This window comes from Anabas testudineus, chromosome 3 (genome assembly GCF_900324465.2).
Source record: "Anabas testudineus chromosome 3, fAnaTes1.2, whole genome shotgun sequence".
NCBI classification, from domain to species: Eukaryota; Metazoa; Chordata; class Actinopteri; order Anabantiformes; family Anabantidae; genus Anabas; species Anabas testudineus.
In genome coordinates, this window is record NC_046612.1 from 26,821,678 (window position 1) to 26,847,908 (window position 26,231).

Here is a 26,231-nt window from a genome sequence, read left to right on the forward strand (position 1 = left end):
AACTGTTTAGAAATGCATTTATCTGGATTTTTTTTGTTGTTTTTTTTTTTAAACAAAACTACCATTAAAATTATAGACTGATCATTTCTTTGTCAGTGGGCAAAAGTATAAAATCAGCAGTTGTTCAAATATTTTTCACTGTACATCGATTAATAAAGTTAGTTGATAAGAAAAACTATTATGTCTACAGATCCTATGTAAGAGCAATAAAATGATAACCTTTTATTTTGAGTAATCAAACAAAAACGAACAAATGATCAAACAGCTTAATATTGCAGTGAATAGAGGTTTTAAACTAACAAACGAGGAGCTCTCTTGCACAATTCGTAAGTATAATAAAAAAAATCAAATCAAATCAACAAACAAAGGCCAAACTGGTCTCTTTGTAAGCTGGAAAAAGCACAGAACACTCACTCAGCTAAGGGTTAGGAATAACTGAGACACTTTAAAAGTTTACTCCATCATAAAGAAAGACAAAAGAGTCAAAATATCTAAAGAATTTCTCTTTGAAGCAGACTTTAATTTAATTACTTAATATTAAATAATATTGATAATACAAAAGCCAAACAGGATATCCGGTTGTGCCGGAAGACCGGTTTGTTCCTAGCTGGAGAAATGGCTGTTCTCTTTCTTACGATAACCTACAATAGCATCAAACATCGACGCATAGCAAGTAATCTGTTATAGGGGCACACTTGTCCATCGAGACTATTCGCTACATTGTGTTTATATCGTAAAATAATATTAATTTAAATGTTGCATTTATTTTTTGTGTAATTTACATGAAGTCTGTCTTTTGTTGTTAGCTACCTGCTAGCTCGCTAGCACGTTAGCTACGAATCCTAAAGTAGAAGCCACCTGTCATCTGACACTGTTCGCTACAGTCTGTTAATGGGTATAAATAGGACCTGAAGCCAGAGGAGCGTCAATATAGGTTATTAGACAGGGTAAAGTTAATCCCTCGCTTAAATGCCCGAGCAAGGCCCGAGGATGAATGGGTTTTCTCTCGGTGAGCTATGCTGGCTGTTCTGTTGTCCGCCTTGTCCCAGTCGCATCGCGGCAAAGCTAGCTTTCCTCCCACCCGAACCCACGTACTCGGTGCACACCGATGCTAACGGGGTAACTAGCATACATTTAACCGAGCGGGCGGACTGGCAGTACTCCCAGCGAGAACTGGATGCAGTGGAAGTATTTACTACCAGAAGTAGCAGGGGTAACAGGATTGGATGCATGTTTGTGCGCTGCGCCCCGAACAGTCGGTATACCCTCCTGTTTTCTCACGGCAATGCCGTGGACCTGGGACAGATGTGCAGTTTTTACATCGGCCTCGGCTCCAGGATCAACTGCAACGTGTTTTCATATGATTACTCAGGCTATGGAGTCAGCAGTGGCAAACCATCTGAGAAGAACCTGTATGCGGACATCGAAGCGGCCTGGCAAGTCTTGAGGACCAAGTGAGTATGATGGAGACAGCTGTTCAGTTGTTTGGTGTACATGTTGTAAGCTAATGCTTGTTTATACTGATCAAGTGCTGCACCAAAGTCAATTATATGACCGGGAATGAAATGTCAGCTTATTACTGAATAAATAGAAAGGGTATCTGCATGTTACTCCACTTAAATAGAACATGGAACAGAAATTCCTATTATGAGAACTGGCCTTGATTACAGTCCATGGTTGACTCAGTCTACTGTAAAAAACGATCCTAATCTGTGTCTTCTGGAGTAATAAGAAAGGAAGGGAAAACATGCTTCCTCACTTCCACCAATCGCATCTTTTCCTTACATCCTTGCTCCTCCCAACAGATGTGTGACAGATGGATGCAAGTCAAGTCAAGAAGCTTTATTGTCATTCCAACCGCATATAGCTGAAGCAGTACATAGTGAAATGAGACAACGTTTCTCCAGAACCATGGTGCTACATAAGACAGTAACAAGACAGAACATGGAGCTGAGGACTGCCCAAAGTTGTCCTAGCCACATAAAGTGCATCCTGTGCAACCTAGTGCAAACAGTGCAAGAACACAAAGAGAAAGAGCAGACAGACATTTGAAGACAACAAGAATACAAAAACAGCAGCGTCCAGTAGCTGAAATGTACAATGTACATCTGATGTACTGTAAAAACGATGGTGAAAATTATGTGCAAGAACAGCAAGTTGAACATGTCAAATCCAGTGTGTGTGTGTGTGTTGAGGAGCCTGATAGCTTGAGGGAAGAAACTGTTCAACAGTCTGGTTGTGAGGGCCCGAATACTCCGGAACCTCTTCCCTGATGGCAGAAGTGTGAAGATTGTGTGTGAGGGTTGGGTGGGGTCGTCCACAATGCAGGTAGCTTTGCGGATGCAGCGTGTTGTGTAAATGTCCGTGATGGAAGGGAGAGAGACTCCAATGATCTTCTCAGCTGTCCTCACAATCCGCTGTAGGGCCTTGCGATCCGAAACGATGCAGTTCCCGAACCAGGCAGTGATGCAGCTGCTCAGGATGCTCTCAATGGTTCCCCTGTAAAATGTAGTTAGGATTGGGGGCGGCAGATGGGCTTTCCTCAGCTTCCTCAGGAAGTAGAGACTCGGCTGGGCCTTTTTGCTGATGGAGCGGGTGTTGAGTGACCAGGTGAGGTTCTCCTCCAGATGAACACCAAGAAATTGGGTGCTCTTGACGATCTCCACTGACGCTCCATCGATGATCAGTGGAGAGTGGTCACTCTGTGCTCTTCTAAAGTCAACAACCATCTCTTTAGTTTTCCCAACGTTCAGAGACAGGTTGTTGGCCTTGCACCAGGCTGAGAGCTGATGTACCTCCTCTCTGTACGCTGACTCGTCGTTCTTGCTGATGAGACCCACCACAGTCGTGTCATCGGCGAGCTTGATGATCTGATTCGAGCTGTGCATCGCTACACAGTCGTGAGTCCTGAGTCCTGCATCCTTTCCTTGCAGGGATAGATCAATGGGATAAGCCTTTTGGTTATTATTACTTGTTAGACCTTACAAGGCTGCAGAATCAGACAAAACATACACAGAAAAACAACAGATGGAGAGAGATAACAAATTTTGGTGCCAAATGTAGCAATGTAGCAAGAGATTTTTTTATTGGGTAGCTTAACAGTAAGAGATACAGACAGGAAACATGGAGAAAGAGAGAGCGAAAGAGAGAGAGTGTGAAATGTGACAGCTGGACTTGAACTGGAGACTTTGCAGTTACGGAGCGTGCACACAAATCAATAGCCTGTCAGTGCGCTCCTTAAACAACTTCTTAATACTTAAATTTCTTTAGCTCGCCATGCTCTACTGGATGGCAGTGCTTCAGGTAGTGAAATGTATTCATAGTATATGTTTATATTACATTACATATTATGCAACATTTTTTTTCCTATGTCATTTTCTTGAGATCCCAAGTTAATTATCTGACTTTCATGAGAAAACAAAACTCATGATCTTGAGAAAATGAAACCTATTTTCAAAAATCAAAATCAGTCTACCTCACAGTTGGCTCATCCTTCAAAGTATGTATTTATAAAAATATAATTTTGCCCTGATTCAACACTGATTATATTTTTATAGAAATCTTTGTGTTGATATCAGTAGTGTTTAAGTTATCAAGCTGCTGAAATAAACATTGGTACCCTACTCCCATTCTTTCTGTACTTTCATGTGTCCACTTCTCTGTGGTGTTTAAAGAGTCCATTTCATGATATTCTGTCTTTCTTATTCTGAATTCCTGGAATAAGTCTATCCAGTAGCCTAGTTAGGTCACACTCTGCCTCTTGTAGCCCAACTACTACTGCTACTTGGTTTACTGTAATTCACCCTTGTAACTCAGACTATTGACATCACCGGTGTGATCCTATCTGAAGATGTAATTTTGCCAGAGAGCAGAGAGTGAGTGTGGGGGACAATCTGTTATGTTGAGCGTCAGAAACAAAACAGAGACCTTTGCCCATGAACTAGGCTATTAAAAGTCTAATTACACTTTAATGCAAATTAGATAGCAGCAGCTCATCTGTACTGTTTGACATTTTAGGCAGCAAACAAGTAACCAATAAGCACACCAGAGTAAGTCAAACTAATTTCGCTATTTTAAAAAATAAAAAAAACAAATACATTGACGAGTTGATAATGACAAGCTGTGAATTAAATAAAAGGTCAGACTCCATTAAGGGTCAGAATAGTAGCTAGACCATAAACTGGCTGAGCAGAAAACAAAAAACAAAAACTGTCAGCATACTCTTTTGTGTTCATAGGTTTTCATTTTAGGTGGTTAAAAAGGTTTGTTGTGTTGCCATCTGACATTAACTGTTTTTGCACCATGTTGATTTTGGAACGTGCAAACCAGTTCCATATTACAGATACGTTCTCTTTCAAGAGGCAAGTGCCATGATGCCTCCTGCTATGTTGCAGAATAGGGAAGTTTGGTTGGTTTGGCGCTGTAGCATGATACTAATGATCCCACTGTAAAGCCAGATTATGAAGACATATCAATCATTCACAAACTAACATCACACCCCCAAAGTCTGTGTGTTGAAAACTCTGCACAGTACCTCTGCTCTGCCTTAGGAGCCTGAACTAATAGGCTACAGGATGGAAATGTTCTACAAGTTTCCTGTTTCCCTGTCCCTCTTGAAGCTTCACAGAGGAATGGACACCTGAAAGTAGAGTTAGAGACATAGAGTACAGACCGCTGTTCGTTTTAGTAGCCCAATAACTTGACCACAATTGAAACATGAACACAAAATAACGTAAAAATCAAACTCATGCTTTGGGGCCTCCATGTCAGTTTCCACCATCCGTTGTTTGAGTCAGCATAGTTTATTAATGAAAACAATAGTGATTCATTTATTGTAGTTATGATTGCATAAGCAGGTGACATTAATAATAGATACGTTACAGCTGTAGTTCTGTGAGTTAATTTGCGGTCTTTGTGTAGCTTGAATATTGTTTTATTATAATTCATAACTGCAGGTATTTCTGGAACATTTTGGTATTTTGGAAATTTACTTTTGTCAGTTTGGAATGTGTAAAAACATTTTCATATGTGCTTGTCTGAGACAAGTATGTGGTGGACTCCTTACACTGCCTGTCTTGTCTAACTTTTTTTTAATTTAAGATATCTGAAGGCATTACAGATAAAATGATAGAAACTCATCAGTGTAATTGTCTTGTTGTTATTCTCACCTTGTATTATAATATAAGCCAAAGGCTGAATATTACTTTGTATAGTAAGATTAAGCAGACCAATGGATTTCTCCTTGTGATCATGCCTCAGATTAATGTCCCATTTGACAGATATCCTAAAGCAAATGAAAGGAAACCAAGAGCATCTCTTCCCACCTATTACTGAAACATTTCATTATTCCCTCACCCTCCAGAGAGTGAACTGCCCAAGCATAAAATAGTGTTAATCATTAGGCTCTCCTTAGGGGAGCTAAGCACCTGAGGAGGAGGTTTATGTTTATTCAATATCTTTTTAATTACATTTTGTGGGAAATCATTAAGACTGTGCCCTTAAACAGCTATTTGATTGTGTAATGGTAGTCAGCCTTTAGGGCTTTGCTGAATTAGAGCAGCTGAAAAGACTTTGAAAATAAAGATTTGTTTGTACGAAGATCAGTTGCCTCAACATTTCGATAATTGTTAAATACGTTTATTGTATTGTATTTGTCTTTGTCTTTGAGATAACTCCACTAGGGTTTAAAGATACAATCTTTCAGTCCACACATTGCAATGTCAGACTGTATCTTTATACTTAGTCTAGTCTATAGTGTAAAAAATGTAAAATATTTTACAGATTATTAGTATACATATTACAATTATATTGCTGTTACCCTCCGTGCTGTAGGCAAAACTTTGTGGAGTTCAAGACAGGTACATGTCTAGGCTAGCTGAGTCGAGTCGGTTTTGATGGAAGGATGAACGATAGAAGGATGAAAGGAAGAAGGAAGGTAATTTCAGAGAAGACAAAAATGCTGGATTTGGTGGAGTTCTATTAAAGCATTTGGCAAGTCTAGTGGCCAAGTCTAAGACAGGTCAGAGAAAAGATAAAAAAATATCTCTAACATCCATTCTTGACAAGGCATGCACAATCTGATATTAATATGGGGCGTCAGCAACGATGTTGTCTAAAGAGTTAAACTGGGTACTGGATCATGGGGCTGATCCAAATTGGCAAATCCCTAGGGCTGTAGTATCTGCACCACAAAAAGGTAGCACTGCAAAATACAACATACTTTCACCTTTGAGACTGTATGAGCAAGCAGTTAACTGGGAAAAAAAACTTTCATTTAATTTCATCTGGTATATAAGAAATAATTTTCACAGATCAATTGCTGTAACCAACCTTTGCTTAATTCCAGCGAGGGACGGAGCACCTATATAGATGGTGCGAGAGGTGTGACATGACACAGCAGACTTTGTATCAGGGTGTTTGTGGAATACAGTCCTGACCTCCACACTGTCTGCCGTGGATAATTGCGTTCTCACATGCAGTTTATCTGGGTAATGTGTTCAGGGTTCCAGTGCATGTGTGATGAGTATACAGAATTTAAAATTCCTGTTTGCACTTAATGTTTACAAAGACACTTTATTCAAATGCTGTACACTTTGGTTAAATGCTAACAAAGTTAGCAAAGGAGTGTTTAAGTCAAGGCTAATGACTTCATTGTAGTCCACCAGACGAGGCATACAGTTTAATAAATCAAAAATCAGCTCTGTATCATGAATCGGCTGATACACAGAGTCCGGGTATCAGTATTAGTAACAGAACTAAAAATGTTCAATTAGTGCATCCCTATTCACATGCTCAGGCTGGAAAATTAATTACTTGAGTCACTCTGATGGTAATATCTATGGTATAAAGGTGGCTGATGCTACCACGTTGTCATAAATCCCACTGCAGATTTGAGGAGTGCCCTATCTACCTTCACAGCTTCTAAAGTACAGACTTTATCTCTCCCTGTGCAGGGCTTCTATGTAAGTCCAGTACATGGTAAAGGTGAACCCCCAGCTATTTGTATGTGTAGATACACTCAGTGTCCATTCACTGAATATGCAGTGGTGAGGTCAAGGATTAAGGGAACCATGTTTTTTGTTTTGTTTTTTGTTTTCATTTTAATTATTTAAAATATCCTGTTAAATCAAGTCAAATTTGTATTTCTTTTTTCTCTTATATTTCTGTCTTTGTATGTATGTACACAAAAATATTTCTCTAATATGGTAAAATATATAAATAAAATATATTTTTCTATGGTATTCATATTTTCTTTGTTTTTAGGTCAGAGTAATGTTTTTTTTTTAACCCCACCAGTTTGTATCTCTTTCTGAAATGACAAGTTGTGACTTCCATACAGACTCAAACATCAAACCATTTTATTTCAGCATTTCATTATTTCTCTGATTTATTAGCAGAGAATCCATTACTGAAAATATTTATTTGTTGCTTAATTTCAGCTGACTCATTTTCTTCTATATTTGGGACATTTAACAACATTTGAGAATCCAGATAATTCTAGCTCTTAAAGCATCCTATCTTATCTTTTGTAGATCCACCTAAGCAATAACTCTCATTTTGTCTTACATACTTACATAGGCAGATATGTAAGATACATTTTTAACCTAAAACTGCTATAGCTTTGACTTCAAGCGTTTTCCAGTCCTGATTCCATGGAATTCCTGCACGGATGGATGGACAAGCAATTTCCATCTTGATCTTCTGAAGATGTGATTACTAAAACTGATCCAGTGTCTGCTATACAACATAACTAGGCCTTGATGCATATGATATTTATAATTCATATTTATTATACATATAGAAGAAGAGCCATAACAGGCAGCTGTTATTGAGAGCAGATAACTTTTATTACTTTAATTATAGGGAACCTTATACTACCCAATCCTATGTAAAATTAATGTCCAACAAAACAAAGTGTACATAAATTGAAGACGTTTGAGCACTGAAGCCACTGTATAGCTATAGTCATCCTCAGAGTTGTGTAGTCTGTTGTCAGAGGCTGTGCAGTGTGTATGAATCAGATGGCTGCCAGTGGGTACTTTGTTCATCCATGTGTGGGGTCATAATCTCCTATTGGGATGGATGCTCAGTTCAGTTGGTGCTTATCAGAGACAGTGTTTGTCTAGGCCAGCAGATTAGTCACACCCAAGTTGTTATCTGTAGAGCTGTTATGATAGCATCACTTCACAGGACATATACAATCTAGCACCTCTTGTCCAAGTCTTTGTCGTGGATGTCTGTTAAGCAAAAGTCTAATCCTTCTGTGTGTGTGTGTTGTAACAGAGGGCTGCTGGATTTTTCTGCTGTGCCTCTCTGCATTCCCAGCACTGTTATGAGGTGGGAGGATTTGCTTCAAGCTTCCTCTCCAGATTATGAGTACTGGCAAGGGAACATGCTGCGCCTGTTCTCCCTCTGCCTCCCCGACAAACTCTAGACAAGACTGTTTTCTGTCAGTGCTGCCTTTCACCCTGCAGTACTTATGAAGAGAAGCTGGGCACAGCCAAACCATTGTCCTGGTTCCAAATGATACAGTTATCTGTCGTATACCTAACAATGCATATCTGTAAGCAGGTGTGCCAGATGAAATAATGCGTTTATTGGACATCCAGGTGTCTATGAACTAACGCTGCACCCAATCAACTCTGCAAATCTGCAGAACTTCCTTTCTCATTTGGTGGTTTCAGTGAATAATTTACACAAGACACACGTATTTGTTACTGCACATAAAGAGTGAAGATGTCACTGACGAAGAAATCCGTAACACAGGGTTGCCATACTATGTTTTTTCCCAAATTTTCAACTTTTTTTTTTAATTTGAAAAAGTATTTTATTCAATTGGCATGGTTCGGTTGTCTGATGAACATATAAAATCTATAAAATATCATAAAAAGGCCAGCTGTTATAAGTGTGTTACTATCCAGTTCTGTCAGTCTGTTAAATATATACAGTTAAACGTGGCTGTGGCTTGCTTCAAATAAAATTTGTATCGGATCAACAAATTGTGTCTGAGAGTTGCATCTAACAGTTTTCGTAAGCTTCCAAAACAGGCAGTCTGACAGTAATGGGAACTTTGCGTCAATCAAATGGAACGCCATAAACGGATTAGATAAGAGGCTGTCCAAAAAGAATCCATCTTCATCCCAGTTTCTTTACTTTTATTGCATTAAGAGTGCAACAACACATACAAGACAAAGAGAAATTTCTCAAAGAGAGTGCTTTGAGAAAGACAGGCAGTGAAAACATACATTTGTGTGTGTGTGTGTGTGTGTGTGTGTGTGTGTGTGTGTGTGTGTGTGTGTGTGTGTGTGTGTGTGTGTGTGTGTGTGTGTGTGCGTGCGCGTGTGCGTGCGTGCGTGTGTGCGTGTGTGTGCGCGCGCGCGCGCGCGTGCGTGCGTGCGTGTTGTTGTTCTAATAGCTACTGTGGTATTTCCACTATCATTCCATTCAAAGCAGTCAATGCATTTCAGTTTGAAATTTAAAACTGAAGATCTCAGTTACCATCTAAATGAGCCTGTTGATGGCTCACTTTGGCAGCTGAGCAGAGGCCATAGTTTCACAGTCTGAAAGAGAAGCTGCTGCTCAGTTCGGACTGATCTGGAGAGCCCAGTAAAGGCGTTTAGTTTAAGAGCTTGATGTGCTTAAATATTTAACTGAAATAATCTGATGATTGTTTACTAAGCATTGGTGTCAGCTGTCATTTGGCACTTTACTGCAGTGTAAGTAGAGCATGCAGGGTGGTTAGAAAATTACCTGGACACTAACCTGAGACTTTATGAGAGCCCTGCTACCATTATTTCTTCTTATGTGTGTGTGGACATGTGCACAGGTGGGCCTAGAGAGGTTGTAGTGCAAAGACATCATATGTTTTACGTGAGTCAATGTAGCGCACATTATTTATTATCTATAATTGCTTTAGCAGCTGTGTTGTCCTTTGTCTTAAATGAATGGATTGTTATAAATGAATCGGGCTTGTCTGTGTGTTATACAGGTATGGCGTAACACCTGAGAACATCATCCTGTATGGTCAGAGCATTGGCACTGTGCCAACCATTGACCTGGCTGCTCGCTATGAATGTGCTGCTGTCATCCTACATTCACCACTCATGTCAGGGCTAAGGGTAGCCTTCCCTGATACACGCAAGACCTACTGCTTCGATGCCTTCCCCAGGTGAGTCACATCTACAAAGGCATACAGAAACACAGACTCACACAAGCAAAAGTTGCCTTAGCAAGAAGCAGTCATATTAGAAAATCAAGCTTCTAATGTTATCAACTGGGTGAAAATGTGGCCACCATTGACAGCTATGGTTGAAATTATCATTCTTGTCTGTTGCAGGGTTAGTGCTACTTCAGATACTGTTTATAAAGTCCATGTCATCTTGCCCTGCCTAACACAGCTCACTCTTTTTAATCATTTCCAAACTCTGGCTGTTTGAACAGAGCACTCACACTCAGCTAGCATTATCATATCTACCTGTGCTGCTCACTGCAGAGCTGTGTTAACTAGCAACATTAATCCTGCAAAACGCAAAAAACTAGAACACTAAATGGAGCAGTAGCAAAGTTACATGATTTTACCTTTTAGAAATTCTGGCATGGTGCCTGACTATTTAACAGTTTGTAACCACACTTTTATTGTTATTATTGAGGTCAGGATTAAGTAACTAAACTAACAATATTTAGAATATATAAAACGCTGGAAGACATTTTACTGATCAGGAGTTGTGTTACATTATATGATTTCTCAGATACATGCACAGCATTAAATAAGACTTTGTATTATTACAGTAATTAGTTGCAAGTGAAAATTATAATGCATTTTTAATATGCATAAAATAAATGTTTCCCTGGTTTATTATCATGTGTGCATTTTTACATAAATAAACTTCTACTTCTACTCTAACTTTGAAAGTGAATTAATTAATTTGTTAGTTTGCAATAAATACAACTCCTTAAAATGCATGTTTTGAATTTGAATGTATTTTTTGCATTTTATCTGTTGAATGTAATCCTACAAGTCTAGTTCAGATTTCTATGACAAACTCTCAAAGGTTAATATTATGGTGAAGTGCTAAAACAAACAAACAAAAACAAACAAAATACTACGGAGCTCTTTTACTTTGAGAGTTAGTGTCGCAGCTGCTGGTAAATGTGATGTGTAAATTTGTTGCTCCAGTGTCACATATGTCACCATGAAAGTTTATATTATTATTATTATTATTTATTATTATTATTATTACTGTTATTATTACTGTTATTATTATTATTATTACTGTTATTATGTGTAAGCAGATCAGACATGTGTGGGTGTTCTCAGCCACAACACATACATTCAGTTTTTAAGCTATTCATAGATATGCACACACCTGCAGATTGTTTGCTGTAAATTTAAGGTTTTTAGTTCTCTCCAGCATTTGTCTTGGTCTTTAAGATGACCTCCACTTTACTTCCAAACTGCTATCTTTTAGTTTTGCATTTGAAAATACTTTGCTGTGCTTTTGTAGCCGCCCTATGCATTGTGGGCATCAATAACTTTATCTTTTATAGTGTTAGATAGGTGCTTAGGCGAACCCATGGTAACTGAGCCTTGACACATGGTTTGAAGGCTAAAAGAATTGAAAAAGCTTTGAAAATACCACTAGCAGACATTTCCTAAAGATCATGGTTAACATTGCTCTAAGAAGCTAATTAAGGTCTAATACCTTGTTAAAGGAAACTTTACAGCTCTTAAATTGTCCACACCTTTGCCCATGTCACATATTTAATTAAATGAATAAATAGTTAAATGTATTTATTTATTTTCAATTTATAGCTGTTTTCACACATGCACTGCAGCCTTAAACTTATCTGGATGTTAACTGCAGGAGATGTGTGTGAATGCAAAGACGAAGACATTAAATTAATTCTATTACTCCACTTAGCTGTCACATTCTCCTCACTTTTCATTACATTCATTTCATGTTTACATCATACCTTGTAGATTTGCACTAAGGATTACTTTATGTACTCCATCTCCCTCTTCATCTCAAGCTTACCATATCTGTGTGTAACCATAGCTTACCGTGTGTGTGTGTGTAAACAAACACACACACATATACAGTCAACATTCCTGTTTTCCGCTACTCATATTACAGGTTGTTTTCGTGACTGGTTGTCAAAATTTATCAGGCTGGCACTAAAAACCACGGTTTTCTCTTTTAAGTCAGCAAAATGTAATTAGTGTACATTGAACCCTTGGGTTTTAGTGATTTATGACCTTATTTACTTGTAAATGTTGAATACTGAATGCTGTTAGTAGATTGTATAAGGGATTCTGATTTTATAAGCACATCAGATACTGCAGTCATTTAAGAAAATGCAATAAACCCCCGCCCTAATAGTTTCTCATCTGTAAACCAAAAACTGTCTGTGTTTTTCACTCCCTTGTCAGTTTGCTGTGTATCTGTGAGCTCACATTCATTCAAATGTCGGGACAGATAATGTGCATGTTTGACAGCCACGTCTGCTATAATTCAGTCTGTATAACCCAGCTGTGAAGTGAACAGGATAATAGTTTTATTCCATCTGGAATGAAATTAGCTCCCAATGATTTGCCTGCGGTAATCCTCCACCTAACCTCCATCTCAACAGCAGGGCACCATGGAGGCTGTGCTGCTACACCTAGTTATGGGTGAGGATGATTAGTAAGGAATTTGTATGCATAGCACGGACTGGAGCTTAGCACAATTTCATCCAGACTATCTGAAACATCTAAATAGGAGCTGAATAAGAGTTTTTAACAAGGACTAACATATTATAGGAGCTCTTGCCCTGTGTCTGGTTTTTGCATGAGCCTCCAAGTATAGAAACTCTTATTTCCATTATGGGCCATCAATGTATTATAGATAACAAATGTGATTTAAAAGTAAATTGGATTTACAATAAGATCATGTTTGGAGCTTAGAATTTGTGGCTTCGATGTGATGGACTGTGATCTGACTGTGACATGCTGGCTAGTGTGGTCTACATGCAGAACTGTAATACATCCCTCTAGTGGTACTCTAAAATCTTGTTTCTGTATTTGTGGAAAGGAACTAACACTGCCAAACTATCATTGATTATACTTAGGGATAAAACCTTTTAGTGTCCAGAGGTGTTAGAGCCGTGTGTTGCCCCTTAGAAACCTTCAGTCCAGCCCTGATGAAGCTCCTCTTTACTAGAGTCACAGTTTGACTCCTGACTTTCACTTGAACTTGAAGGGCAGTCATATTTCCATAGGGTGAACAATGGCTGCAAGTTCAATAGGCCTCTAATGAGTCAGTCCATCTGAGTGTAATGTCTTCTGAGATAGAAATAGTTAAGCTAAAATCACATCTCTAAATTCTCAGACTTTTAAATGATTACTTTCTCATTTCTAATTTCTGTCTATTTCCTCTCTGCAGTATTGACAAGGTATCCAAGGTGGCGTCCCCAGTGCTGGTGATCCATGGTACAGAGGACGAGGTGATTGACTTCTCCCATGGCCTGGCCATGTACGAGCGTTGCCCCCGTGCTGTCGAGCCCCTGTGGGTGGAAGGAGCCGGCCACAACGACATTGAACTGTATGCCCAGTATCTGGAGAGACTCAAGCAGTTTATCTCCTTCGAGCTTCCCTCCTCCTGAGGGCAGCTCAGCTCTTAGGTCAGGGTTCATCTCAACATGCTAAAGAAACCTCCTCCTCATCATCTCCCAAATTCCACTGTTAGCGTAGGTGCAGGACTGGAGTAAACTGGTCAAACCATTCTCCACTGTCCTGGAAGCCATTTCAGGAGGGGACTGTGTCATGGACTGGAAGTGGAGGGGGTTTTAGATTGTTGAGGTGCAGCTGAGCAGAGACCAGTCCCGACAAAACGTGTGGCCTTGGTTTAAAATGTAATGTCTCTAAAACCTAGATGCCGCTCCTACCTTTGGACCCTGTTTGCCAACTAACCAGGGCCTACACAGTGTTTGCACTCGCTGCTCAGTCTGGATTCATTTCCTTCCTTTCCTCTACTGTCTCCCTTACCCTGTCTGTGTTAGTGTATCTCACTCTGAGCTTCAGTCCATCACATTTCCTTGCCCCCCTCTCTGCTTTTCCTGTTGACCTCTCTTTTCTCGACTGAGAGTTTTTGCAATGTTAAAACTTGATTTTTTTGTATTCGTTTTTACCAAGTGAAGTAGTATCAAGTATCAAATTGATAGACAAGTACCAATTTTGCACCTCGAAATACAATTGAAGTTTTTTACTTTTTCTGTATTTTTAAGTTACCATTCAGGGTTGATTACACAATTGCACTTTGAATGTGCAGATATTTTCAGGTAATATGTTTTTGTGTGTTTTATTTTAATTTCTCTTGTTAATGGAATTCCACATTTTTCATAATCTCACATCAGGTAGAACTTTTTTTTTTTACTGGATGTGTGTGATTGAAAGCTGTTAAAGGTCAATTCATGCTTAGTTCTGTGAAAACTGTACATATTGCGAGTGTGCCGACTGCACATGCACCAGACAAGTATACTGGACACCTAGGGATTCAGCATGAATTGACCTTAAACAGAGTGTATCCCTACACATCTGGCCTTTGTAGCTGTATCATTGTCCTGATGCATGCTGCTCTCTCATACTGTAGGAAGCTAGCTCCAAGAAATATAGTCGTTTGCCTTGCTTTTTGGCAGATGCATTTAAGTCCTTGAATAGTTGAGAGCCAAGTAAAGAGAGCCACCAATACATGCAGCACACAAACATTACCTACATTATTTACTTTATTAGAATGCCAACATTTAGAATGAGTTGGCCTATTCAAAATGCAGCATTAAGAGAAGTGTGAACCGGACTTTCCCAGAAGACTCTCTTGAATGGCAGCAAGTTAGAGTGTAAACTGATTTTTTCAGTATGAAGCAGAATAGAAACCACCATCACAGAAATAATCCATAATTCTGTTGCACACACCCCACCTCTCTTGCAGTGTTGCCTGCAAATTTATTGTTGAATGAGGACCTTACACTTTTGTGCTCAGGCTTTCCATTTAAAAAGTAACAATGCATCTGGTGTAGCGTTCAGGCACAGTACAGCACAGTAGAGTGTAGGTCATCATGTTTTGTAGCCTTCAGAGATGTTTTACAGTGTAGGTCATTAATGTTTCCCATAAAATGAACACACAAAAACCAAGATCAACCAAACTGTTTCTCAAATATTGAGCTGTGAACCAAAACATGAATTTGGAGAAATAACCCTCAGTATGTAAGTATCAAAATTCTCATGTCTGCACGTTGTCACACTTTGCCACTTTTGCAACACTGCAGAGAACATCTCAAATATTGGTTAATGTACAAGCTTTAAGGGGCATGGTGAGAGAGCAGCAGGCATCAGGAGCCTGCGTTGTTAACTAGAGGTGAAGTAGAAATAAGACTTGACAGCTGTTTCAAACAGGAACACACTTGACTCAGTACTGTAAACTGAAACCTGCAGACACATGGCTCTGGACTGTGAACTCTGCTCCATGTGAAGGTGTTGAAGGTGGACATGTTGTTGCTGGGTTTGGGCTTGCACTTGTTTATCAGTCATTTCACACTACAGATAAAGCCTTTTCTTGTAAACTTTTCACCCATACATTCCTGTCGACTGAAGTGGGGCTCTCGTGATTTTTCAAAGGGACTGACAGCTGCTGCTATTCATCAGAGGAATCAATTAGTCGATCACTGTGAAAGCCTGACAGTTTGTGGAACACTGGAATGACAACACTGTACTAAAGCCAAATTCAGCCTGCCCAGTTGTATGTTCCTGGGAGACGAGACAGCGAGCCAACACTGTTGTCTTTTAAGCCCGTAATAGTCCAACTCCAAAGACATCTTAAAGAACCGTGAAGGTGACATGGAGCGATGTGGAAATAAGCAGTGCATGCAGATCACCTCTCATAGTGGTGGATGTTTTAACTTGTATTGTATTTAAATCATTTGTTCTTTACCCCCTCCAAATCGGGGGGGGAAAAAAAGATGAAGTAAAACACTAGAACATGAAGTGAATCAGTCACATTGAGGTAAATTAAAAAAAGTAAATCATTATCACATTGAAGTAAATGCTGAAAATGGTTCCAGAGGGTTGTGTTTAAAGGATCTTTGCATAGCAGCTTGTGATGATCATTGATTGATCTGTATTTTGCTGTGAAGTGGTTGGATATTAATGTTTTCTGATTTCTAGCTAAAGTTGGGCCAATGTGGATAAGAGCCCTCAGTTATGGATCATAGTATATTTCCTGTATTTTCTCTTTTTAAAGGAAATGAAGCCCCTGCTTTAGTCCTGATTATTGTTTTGATACTGACATTTTTACAAGGTTTTGCAGACTTAATGTTGATAGATTTCCACCGTCTCTGAAGCTGGTTGGGATAATACTCCTCTGTAAAGCTGTTCTTCAATATTTTCTCTATACATATTACCCTTCACATAGGGCAGTCTGGTCTCTTTGATTTTACCACTGAAATCACAATATGCAAATGAAAAACAATGATGCTAGTAGAATCAGATTTTGAAATGGTGTGTAGAACAGATTAAAGAAGCCTTAAATATGCCGTGAAACAGATTGTCATACATGTGGTGGTTGTTGCCAGACGGAACAATGGATGTTTTAATGCTTATAATGGAATAAAGGATGCATGAAGTGTGTGTCTAACATTACTGTTTCACTGGGAAGAAAGGCCTGTTATGACTGTCATTACTATTGGGCTGCTTTTGAAAGAGCAGGTTCAGCCTCAATTTAAGATCACCTTTTTACTCTAAGTTGGTCCCATGCTGACCCCTGTCCACCACAATGTGAAAACCAGCAGGTGGCAAACAGTACAATAATCACTGCTTTGCTTAAGTAACTATTAACTAACTACTTATTAAGTACATAAGTAAGTACATATTTTATGTAGTATATACTGTATATGGTATATTGGGGGATATTTTAACTTCAATGTATGTTATTAGTCCACTCTGCTCCACTCAACCCTCTCTGTCCTTGCTCTGCTAACACTCTGCTACAGTCAGCTCAGAGCTTCTGTCAGTTGTCAGTATGACATTACAGTCAATGAATACCCAGATGAAAATGTTACTGCTCCAAGCTGCTCTTCTACTGTTCAGAAGTAATATTGCAATTCTCATTTTAGTTTCTATCTTGTCTGATATGGCTCTGAAGAATAGTACTAAAGTTCAGATAGATACAGAGTGGTTTAGAAGTGCCTTGATACTAGGAATGCAACAGTTGTAGCTCATTTCCCGAAGACGTCTGTGTGGTGACTCCTGATGCACGGACTCTAGCTTCACGTTTTGTGAAGATCTCCCAAGTTCTTACATGGGCTTTGCTTCTTAAGGCTGCTGCCAAATGTGTTGCTTGTGCAACTTTTCCTACCACACTTCCATACCATACCATCCTACAATACAAATGCTTCAATACTGCTCTCTGTGAACAGCCAGCCCTTTCAGAGATGGCCTGCAGCTTCTGGAGGGTGTAGATGATCACAAGCATATTTCCAGTAAAATAAATTTAATTTGAGAAAGGTTATATACAAAGTTAAAGTACAAATGTACAAATGTTCCACTAAGACAATAAAACAAATACAAAATAAAACAGCATTTTAAAAAGTATTGAACTTGATGTGGTTGGCCGCAATAGATGGATAGATAAGGTAGGATAAACTATGTAAAGGGAAAGATAGTGAAAGTAGTAAGTAATCATCTGCTGTTGTCTAGGGTGTAGTAGAGCCTGATGGCTGTGGTGATATAGGATCTCCTGTATCTTTCAGTGCTACAACACAGCGAGGTGAGTCGTCCACTGCAGCTACTTCTCTGGTCCATCAGGATGTTGTGTAGGGGATGGTCTCTAGAGAAATGCACACAGAAAAAGATTGAATCTCATTCCAGTCACTGAACAAGCTTTTTGCACCAGTTTGTCTAGCTTCCTTGCAGTTTTACACAGAAGCATACGCTTAAAACAGCACACTGCAACACTTTTTCTGAACAGTAGAAGAGCAGCATCTTCCTGCAGATGTCTAATGACCTAAGCCGCCCTAGAAGGAAAAGACATCTCTGCCCTTTTTTATATTTTCCATCTGTGTGAAGTGACCAGTTCGGGGTGTTAAGAATTTAGAAAATCCATAACCATCTCCTTGGTTTTAGAGGTGTATAGTAGGAGACAGTTCTTGTGAGTCCAGTCACTGGAGGGTTTTATCAGTCCACTGTACTCATCTTCCTTTATAGATTATAGGTAGATAGATAGACTGTTCAGCGGTCTCAACACAGCTTAGAAATTGTCCTATTTGTCTGAGCAAAGAATAAATCAACAAGAATCTGAATCTACACAGGTACAGAATGTGTGACCCCTGGTTTCCATGACAACCTACCTCATTATTTCCATTTTAATTCTGTAAGATCTGAATATAACTGAAGATGGTTTATTCTAAGGAGGAAATATGTGGGAACAGGTCAAAGTGTCTGTTATTATAAGACACGTGCAGCAGAGTTTCACAAGTTGTGGCTTGAACACCGATAAGAAAAATTCCTTCCAGCTCATGGCTGATATCTTAGGTCACTTTCACACTGGTAGCTGAGTTCACCCGGTCTAGAACAGGAAAACATGAAACACTGTTGCTTTTTTCATGATGATGTGATTCACACTCACACCTGCATTTCACAAACACACCAAGAGCTGCGAAGTTAAAATTATACAGTGTTTCTCACTGATTGGACAGCTCTGGTGATGTCAACCTGCTGCTCAGTGCTGCATGGTGTGGGTGGGTGGCGGGTTGGTGGTGTTTATTTACCTTGTCTGATGTTTAAAACAATAATAATAATACTAAAAAAATGACAGTGCATCAGTATGGGGGAGTAGGGCTGTTATAGTGGAGGGCAGTACTGGACCTAAGTTACCAGGGCCCCAACACAGTACAACATATCTGTCATTTCTATTTGACATATTATGATCTGTGAAGTACTCCTGTTGGCTGAATAAATAGCTTGACACACACATATTACTGTATGTACAACTGCACCAGAGCTGCACATCCAACACCATCACCTCATGTTACAGTTGTCTGGTCTGAAGCAAATAAACTCTGCAAGGTGAGTGTGTGAGATCTACAGCATGACCACAATGACTTTTTTTATGTGGAAAGTGGCAAACACCTCCTGATCCTAAATGTAAAACAAATATTTAGCTAATACATTGCATGTCCAAAAAAAAGTCATTTAACTAATCAAATAGGTAAGAGCCTCCCATTGAATAACTACTGGATGATTATGTTTCAGATGCCAACAAGTTATTTAACCCAAACTGATGCTTCTTACTTCTTAAACAACTATGTTGAAATACACATCCTGTGGTCGTAAAAATTTTGTATCTATTTTAGAAGGGTCAAGTTATTATCATGCATGGAACAAAGAAAACATCTGAGGAGATCGATGAAACTACTAAAAGTGGGTTAAGAACTGTTGAATAGAAGAAGGTCAAGTGGTCTGATGAGTCCAGATTTACCCTGTGTCAGAGTGATGGGAGTATCAGGGTAAGAAGTGAGGCAGGTGAAGTGATGAACCCATCATGCTTAGTGGCTACTGTTCAAACCTGTAGGGGCAGTGTTATGATCTGGGGCTACTGCAGTTGGCCAGGTCTAGGTTCAGCAACGTTGCCCAGTCAGCTGACTACCTGAATATACTGAATAACCAGGTATGTCCATCAATGGAGTTTTCCATGTCCAGTCCAGACCTTAACGACATTGGGAATCTTTGGGATGTGCTAGAGAAGACGTTGTGCAGCGGTAACCTCTCATCATCAATACAAGATCTTGGGAAAAAATTAATGCAGGGACAGGAAAAACTGTTCAGACATTGCAGAAGCTTTTTGAAACAATGCCAAAGTAAATCAGTGCCGTAATCAAAGCTAAAGGTGGTTTAAGGAAATATTTATATATGATTTATTTTATGTATTTATAATTATATAATACATATAATTATATATATATATATATATATATATACATACATATATATGTATGTATGTATGTATGTATGTATATATATATATATATATATATATATATATATATATATATATATATATATATATATATATATATATATATATATATATACATACATACATACATATATATGTATGTATGTATATATATATATATCGTTTTCAAGTATTGACAATATGAGTATGAAAAATATGACATCTGTCTTTAGGAACTGCTACCTGGGATGTGCACCAATAGCTTGTCCCGTCCCGCTGTTCCACACTGCACAGTGCAGGACAGGTTCAGGGCCATGTCAATCACATAATGAGAAACAACTAGAGGGAGGTTCCTGTTTATATTTCTGTATTTTTTATTTTTAAGACAGAGCACAAAGAAAGAGCGCCAGTTTTTTACTATTATTTAATCTTATTTATTCAGCAGATGACTATCATTTACTGTAATTCTTTTTTCTCCTTTGATTTCTCATTGTTTTGTAAACTTAGGTCATAGAAGAAATGATTTTATTAGAAATGTCTGAACAACAACAACAACAACAACAATGGTGCCATACACTGTATTGGTTTACCTTCAGTGCTACAGGCTACAGGCTGTAAAACATATGAATGACAGTAGGATGATCTGAAATGATCAGTCGACTCCTCAAACATCAGTCCATCCACACAGGTTGACTTAACTGTAATGTGATGATGGAGGAAATGTAAATCAGCTTGGCATGCGTGGCATTTCTACCACTTCATTGACTCAAGTCTGCCACTGTGACCAAGTTTATTTTGGTGAACTGCCAAACCATGCTGATAATTCCTGTTCTTAATTAGTGAACAATGTCTTTAGCAGAGGTGCAGAGCCCAGCAGCGCCCATACATTTGGGTGGTGGAAGGTAAGATACAGTAGACAACAACATTTGCGAGTCATATATAAAAAAGTCCTCTGTAAAGCTAGAACCTCATATTAATCCTCATTAATTGAGACAAATAAGAACAACCCCAGGTTTCCTTTCAGCACTGTACCCAGGCTGACGAATAGTCTAGTATCCCCTTAACTCTTAGCAGCAATGACTTCATGAATTTCTTTCCAAATAAAATCATAACTATTAAAGAAAACATGTATGAGATCTGCAAACGGCGTGGATGGACTCATGTGTACAACAGCTCTAGATTCATTTGTCAGACCTCACTCGTGCTTAGACTGCTTCTTCCCCATAGATCATTCTGAATAATTTCCATAATTAATTCATCTAAACCGTCAACAAAGAAAGCCTTTATTTGTCATATGTACATGTTACAATGAAATGTGTCCTCTGCATTTAACCCATCCCCCTGGGGGGAGCACCCGGGGAGCTATCATATCAGATAGATTCCAGTTTGTACATGTTAATGATGAGTCTTCCATGCACACAAAAGTTAGTTATGAAGTTCAGCAGGGTTCAGTGCTGGGCCGATTCTTTTTCCTCTATATATGTCTCCCTTATATATTATTAGGAAACACTCTATAAATTTCCATTGTTATACAGATGATACCCAGCTATATTTATCTATGAAACCAGGAGAAACTAATCAATTAGTCAAACTTCAAGAATGCTTAAAAGACACTACAGAGACACTATGTATAATCACATTCTCACTCTTGAGGACTTAGTCTTGGCCTCAAGTAATACTGTAAGAAATCTCAGAGTTATCTTTGACCAGGATATCTCCTTCACTTACACATACATCAAATAAATCTCTAGAACTGTCTTTTTTCCCCTGAGAAACATTGTTAAAATTAGGAGCATCATGTCCCAAAGTGATGCTGAAAAACTAGTCCATGCATTTGTTACTTCCAGACTGGACTATTGTAATTCATTATTAATAGTTTGTCCCAATAACTCATTAAAAAGCCTCCAGTTAATCCAAAATGCTGCAGCCAGAGTTCTGACTGGAATTAGCAGGCTGCAGGTTCACTTGTGGTTCCTAGAGTTTCCAAATGTAGAATGGGAGGCAGAGCCTTTTAGCTACCAAGCCCCTCTCCTGTGGAACCAGCTCCCAGTTCAGGTTCGGGAGGCAGACACCCTCTCTACATTTAAGACTAGACTTAAAACTTTCCTTTTTATAAAGCTTATAGTAAGAGATGGATCAGGTGACTCTGAACCATCCCTTAGTTATGCTGATATAGCTTAGTCTGCTGGGGGACCTCTACTGATAAACTGAGCTCCTCTCCTCTCTCCTTTCTCCTGTATCAATGCAAATGCCACCATTGCATGTCATTTACTTTGTGTCTTCTCTCTCTTTTAGTTGTGTTTCCTCCTCTCTGTCTCCCTCTCTCCGTACTTTTCTGCAGGTATCCTCGGCCTGGAGCTGTACATCTCCAGAATCCAGTTGACCTGCCCAATGTTGCTGTTTTTGTTGCCTGCTGTTCTTTTCTCTCTTCTCTTTCCACTCACCCCAACCAGTCGCGGCAGATGGCCGCCCACTATGAGCCTGGTTCTCATAGAGGTTTCTTCCTCTAAAGGGAGTTTTTGCTTTCTACTGTCTCCTGGTGCTGCTCAGTGGGGTTGTTGGGGTTTCTATACAATTCTGTATACAGTTAAATTTTGTAAGGTCTTAAACCTTAAACACTGTGAAGTGTCTTGAGATGACATCCACTGTGATTTGGCGCTCTAAAAATAAAATTGAATTGAACTTGCAACACACTTAAAACTTTTGTTAGATAATAATTACACTTATTTATTTCACACGTTTAGAAACAATTTAGAATAATTGTTTGGCCTATTTGTTGTTTTCTAAGTGTTTCTGTATTTTTTAACATGATGTAATTTCACTTGTCTAAATATTCAGTAGTGATAGTATTTCCGAAATGTTGGATACACCCCTTCAAATACACAGGTTTTCAAAGAGTCATGCAATTAGGAATACCCCTTCCACCACACACACACACACACACACACACACACACACACACACACACACACACACACACACACACACACACACACACACACACACACACACACACAGTGGGCGTGTCTTTCCTCCTGCTGGAGTAAATAGAGGCGGCGCTGCTCCGCGCGCCACGGACAGAGCCTGACCGTGTCTGTGCGCTCCGACACCGGCTGACACATGAGCAGCGCCTCGCTCCATCACGGCCCTCCTCCGAGCTTCGTGTCTTGCAGGCTTCCGGACTAGACGCCGATTTTAGGCTACAGGTCAGTAGTTCCCGTGGACTCCTTAACACGTTTTACTGGGGGTGAGGGGTGAGGGGTGAGGGCATGCTGTGTTTGTGATGACAGGGTGATGCGGCCACAGTGGCCACTTCGTGGCGAAATTCGCCCGCTGCGAGCCACAGGTGTGGTGGCAGAGCTCACCTTGTTGGTGTACAGGGAAGGGAGCACACTTGATTTTGCAGAGGCTACATGCTGTCACAGCTGACAGGAGGCAGCTGCGCTCCGTGCATCCTGTCAGGGTGCGGGTCCGGGTCGGACTGAGGAACTCAAGCCGCGCGTCCTGCCACGACTTTTGGGGCAAAGGTAAGTGGATTCCCGGTCCGCGCACGATGACAGCGCCGCGCAGACTCCTGCATCCCCGACTGCCTTTACCAGCTGATCCCGAGTGTTTGAGCTGTAGCATCACGTCAGGACTGCTTTTCATTTATGGACCTACTAAATAAGTTGAGCGTTGACTCAGAGGCTGTTTTGTCTTGAACAAAGGTCAACACGTCTTTTCTAGTGAGATCAGAGGACGTGTGACCATCCAGCTGTTACTAACAGCAGCTCTGCAGGTCCCCCCTCTCCTCCACTCCATCAATGATGCGCACTGTCAAGCGCCAGCTCCGCGCCGCCATTCGGCTTCTGTGGAAACAAGTGCAGTGCTCTGTGCCTTTCCCTCCAACAGGTTAGTGGACCATGTTCCTTCTTCACCTGAGCAGCCAAGATGCTTTTCAGCGCAGTTGTCTGCCTCAGCCTGTGAACATGAGAAACGTTTCTTCGCTACACCTACACCCTTATAAGACGGTATCGGTTATTTTATTGTACAACTATTCTGAAAGATACTAATAACAGACTTAAACGCTTAAATCATACAACCTGATGTGATTCCAGTTTAAATACATGGGTTCCTCGTGCTACTTTAAGTACCAATGTACAGACAGAACTGTAATCCCATCTATTAACTTTACATCTGCTCCATTGTGACATTCTGATAGTTGTTGGCTGACATGTGCTTGTGAAGAAGTTTCAGCTCCATCTTTGTCATCTGCAGAGGAACTCATGCATGGTTCAGGCAGCTGATAGGGATTCTGTGTAAGTCACTGGAAGATGTAAGATCAAGTGGAATCTGTGCCAGGGGTGATGATTTGATGATGTCTCTGATCTGTCTGTGCTGGTTGCTGTTTTCTGGTGTCCCTCAGTGTCCTCCTATGGGGGTGGGGGTGGGGGGCAGTGAGAGGGAGGATGCTGGATGGATTCCAACATATGTGAAGAAGGTTACACAACAGTGTGTTAAGCAGCAGAGGTCAACATACGAATCAGCACTAAATTAAAAAAACCAGAGACAGAGAGTCGTCTCTCAGGGTGTGAAGCTGGAGCAGAGACCACGGTTTCCTTTTATCTGCTAGTCCACTTGCAAATGAACAAGCTGCGGGGACTGTTGTGGATACGTGTGCCTGTGGGTGTTAAAGGAGGAGAGATTCCATGTCTCGTTGTACTTGCATCACTTCTCCTCTGATCTGCTTTGAGTCCAGCTGCTCCACATGGACTGTGCAACATTTTACTGCTTATAAAAAAGTGGACTCGCTGCTGACAACGATCACTGACCAGTGTCTGATGATTAGCAGACTCACCCATCCACCCTGATCTCCCCCTGTACGCTTTGTAGACTGCTACCACTTTTGCTCCTGTTGTAGCTCCTGTGGCCACCAGGGGGCTTTGTCGCCTGATCTTCTTTTCTGCAGAACGTTGTTGAAGTGAGCTTTCAAAAAGATGGGTTTTCATAAAGTACATGCTCATATAGTACTGATTGGATTCACACCTGGCACAGACCACCTTCACGTGATGTCTGGCATATCTGATTGGCTCTAGTTCCATCAGCTTTGCACTAAGATGAGCTTTTTCCACTTATCGCTTTGTGCAACCAGGGTTGTAGTCAGACAGCTTAATGGTAGCAGTGAAACAGCTGACAAGGTGAATAATGAATTCTTTCTTATGTGTCCAGTCATGGCCACAGTGGTTGCTGTTCAGCAGAAGTTACAGAATCAATTTAAACATGTAACTGGGAAGATGTTCATATAAATGAATGTCTGCTGTTTTAGTGTTGATGTGAATTAATCTAGTTCATGAAAGCTCTGACATTTGTTGCTCTAAACACTCCCTAGTCCTGCCAGAAATGACTGTTAAGGCCACGTTTAGTGTCTTTGAATCTTTTTTAATTTGGCAGGGCATTAAGTATGAGTGATGATGTAAATGAGCTGAGCTGTGGTTGAGTTAATTTGAATCCACTGCTGCTAATTAAAATCTGATGTCAGGCTGTTAGACATGCATCTCGAACATGTCTGACGGCGAAAGAGAACGAAAGAGTGTGAACATTTTCAGCTGCTGAAGTTGAAACCCTGGTTGAAGAAACAAGGAAGTGCAATTACACAGTTGTATTTGTGCAAGAAGCTTGGGAGGAGCTTATGGAAGAAATATAACGAGTGAAATAATTCTGCTGTGTTCTCACATCGCGCTGCACCCCTGCTGTACAGGAGGTGACTCCTACTTGTTGTATGGAATAATACCAGCATGAGCTGTGCTGGTGACACAGAGAGAACATCACCACCTGAGAAAAAGTAAAACTGCTCCGTTTTTACATGAACACTGGTTCATCTTCCAGCATGATGTTAAAGGTCATGCTCAAAATAGTGAACGCACAGAGATTTAACTGTCCACACTGTTACTGTTTAGGTTAAGTTTCAGTGTTCTTATCTGCCCTGTGTTCAACAGCAGCAGCGGCCGTAGGCTCTGATCAACCCACAGTACTCTGCCTGCCCAGCACCAAGCAGCAGGCACTCACTTACATCAAGCTAAAGAGACAGGTCTGTTTCTCTGTGGAGACCCAGCCAGAGCTGAAGGAGTGAATATTGGACGGCTGTATGTGTGTGAAGACAGCTGTTTGCTAACATACTCCTCATAGCTTAGAAAAAATGTTTTAAGCTTTGTGAGTAAGTAAGACAGAGCTACAGGGGGACGTCTACATATTCTAAAATCTATACGCACG

General features: G+C 40.0%; 2 protein-coding genes across 2 annotated transcripts in view; both read left to right on the forward strand.

Annotated features, from left to right (window-relative positions):
* The first annotated feature begins 598 nt into the window (after nt 1-598).
* abhd17c (abhydrolase domain containing 17C, depalmitoylase) lies at nt 599-16,653 on the forward strand. Its single transcript, XM_026378673.1, has 3 exons — nt 599-1,454; nt 9,989-10,168; nt 13,422-16,653. The coding sequence occupies exons 1-3, from the start codon at nt 970-972 to the stop codon at nt 13,639-13,641; spliced, it is 885 nt and encodes a 294-aa protein (XP_026234458.1). The 5' UTR covers nt 599-969; the 3' UTR covers nt 13,642-16,653.
* A 6,421-nt stretch (nt 16,654-23,074) lies between these two features.
* cemip (cell migration inducing hyaluronidase 1) overlaps nt 23,075-26,231 on the forward strand; it is a 125,227-nt gene continuing 122,070 nt past the window's right edge. The window contains exon 1 of the mRNA XM_026378053.1: nt 23,075-23,188. The gene's annotated coding sequence lies outside the window, so the exon portion shown is untranslated. The remainder of the gene's footprint in view (nt 23,189-26,231) is intronic.

Bases quoted from the DNA above. Each gene is read 5' to 3' on its own strand.
- abhd17c (XM_026378673.1), top strand. From the start codon at position 970: ATGCCCGAGCAAGGCCCGAGGATGAATGGGTTTTCTCTCGGTGAGCTA. The intron at 1,455-9,988 runs GTGAGTATGATG...TGTGTTATACAG, and splicing joins TGGCAAGTCTTGAGGACCAA to GTATGGCGTAACACCTGAGA. The intron at 10,169-13,421 runs GTGAGTCACATC...TCCTCTCTGCAG, and splicing joins TGCTTCGATGCCTTCCCCAG to TATTGACAAGGTATCCAAGG.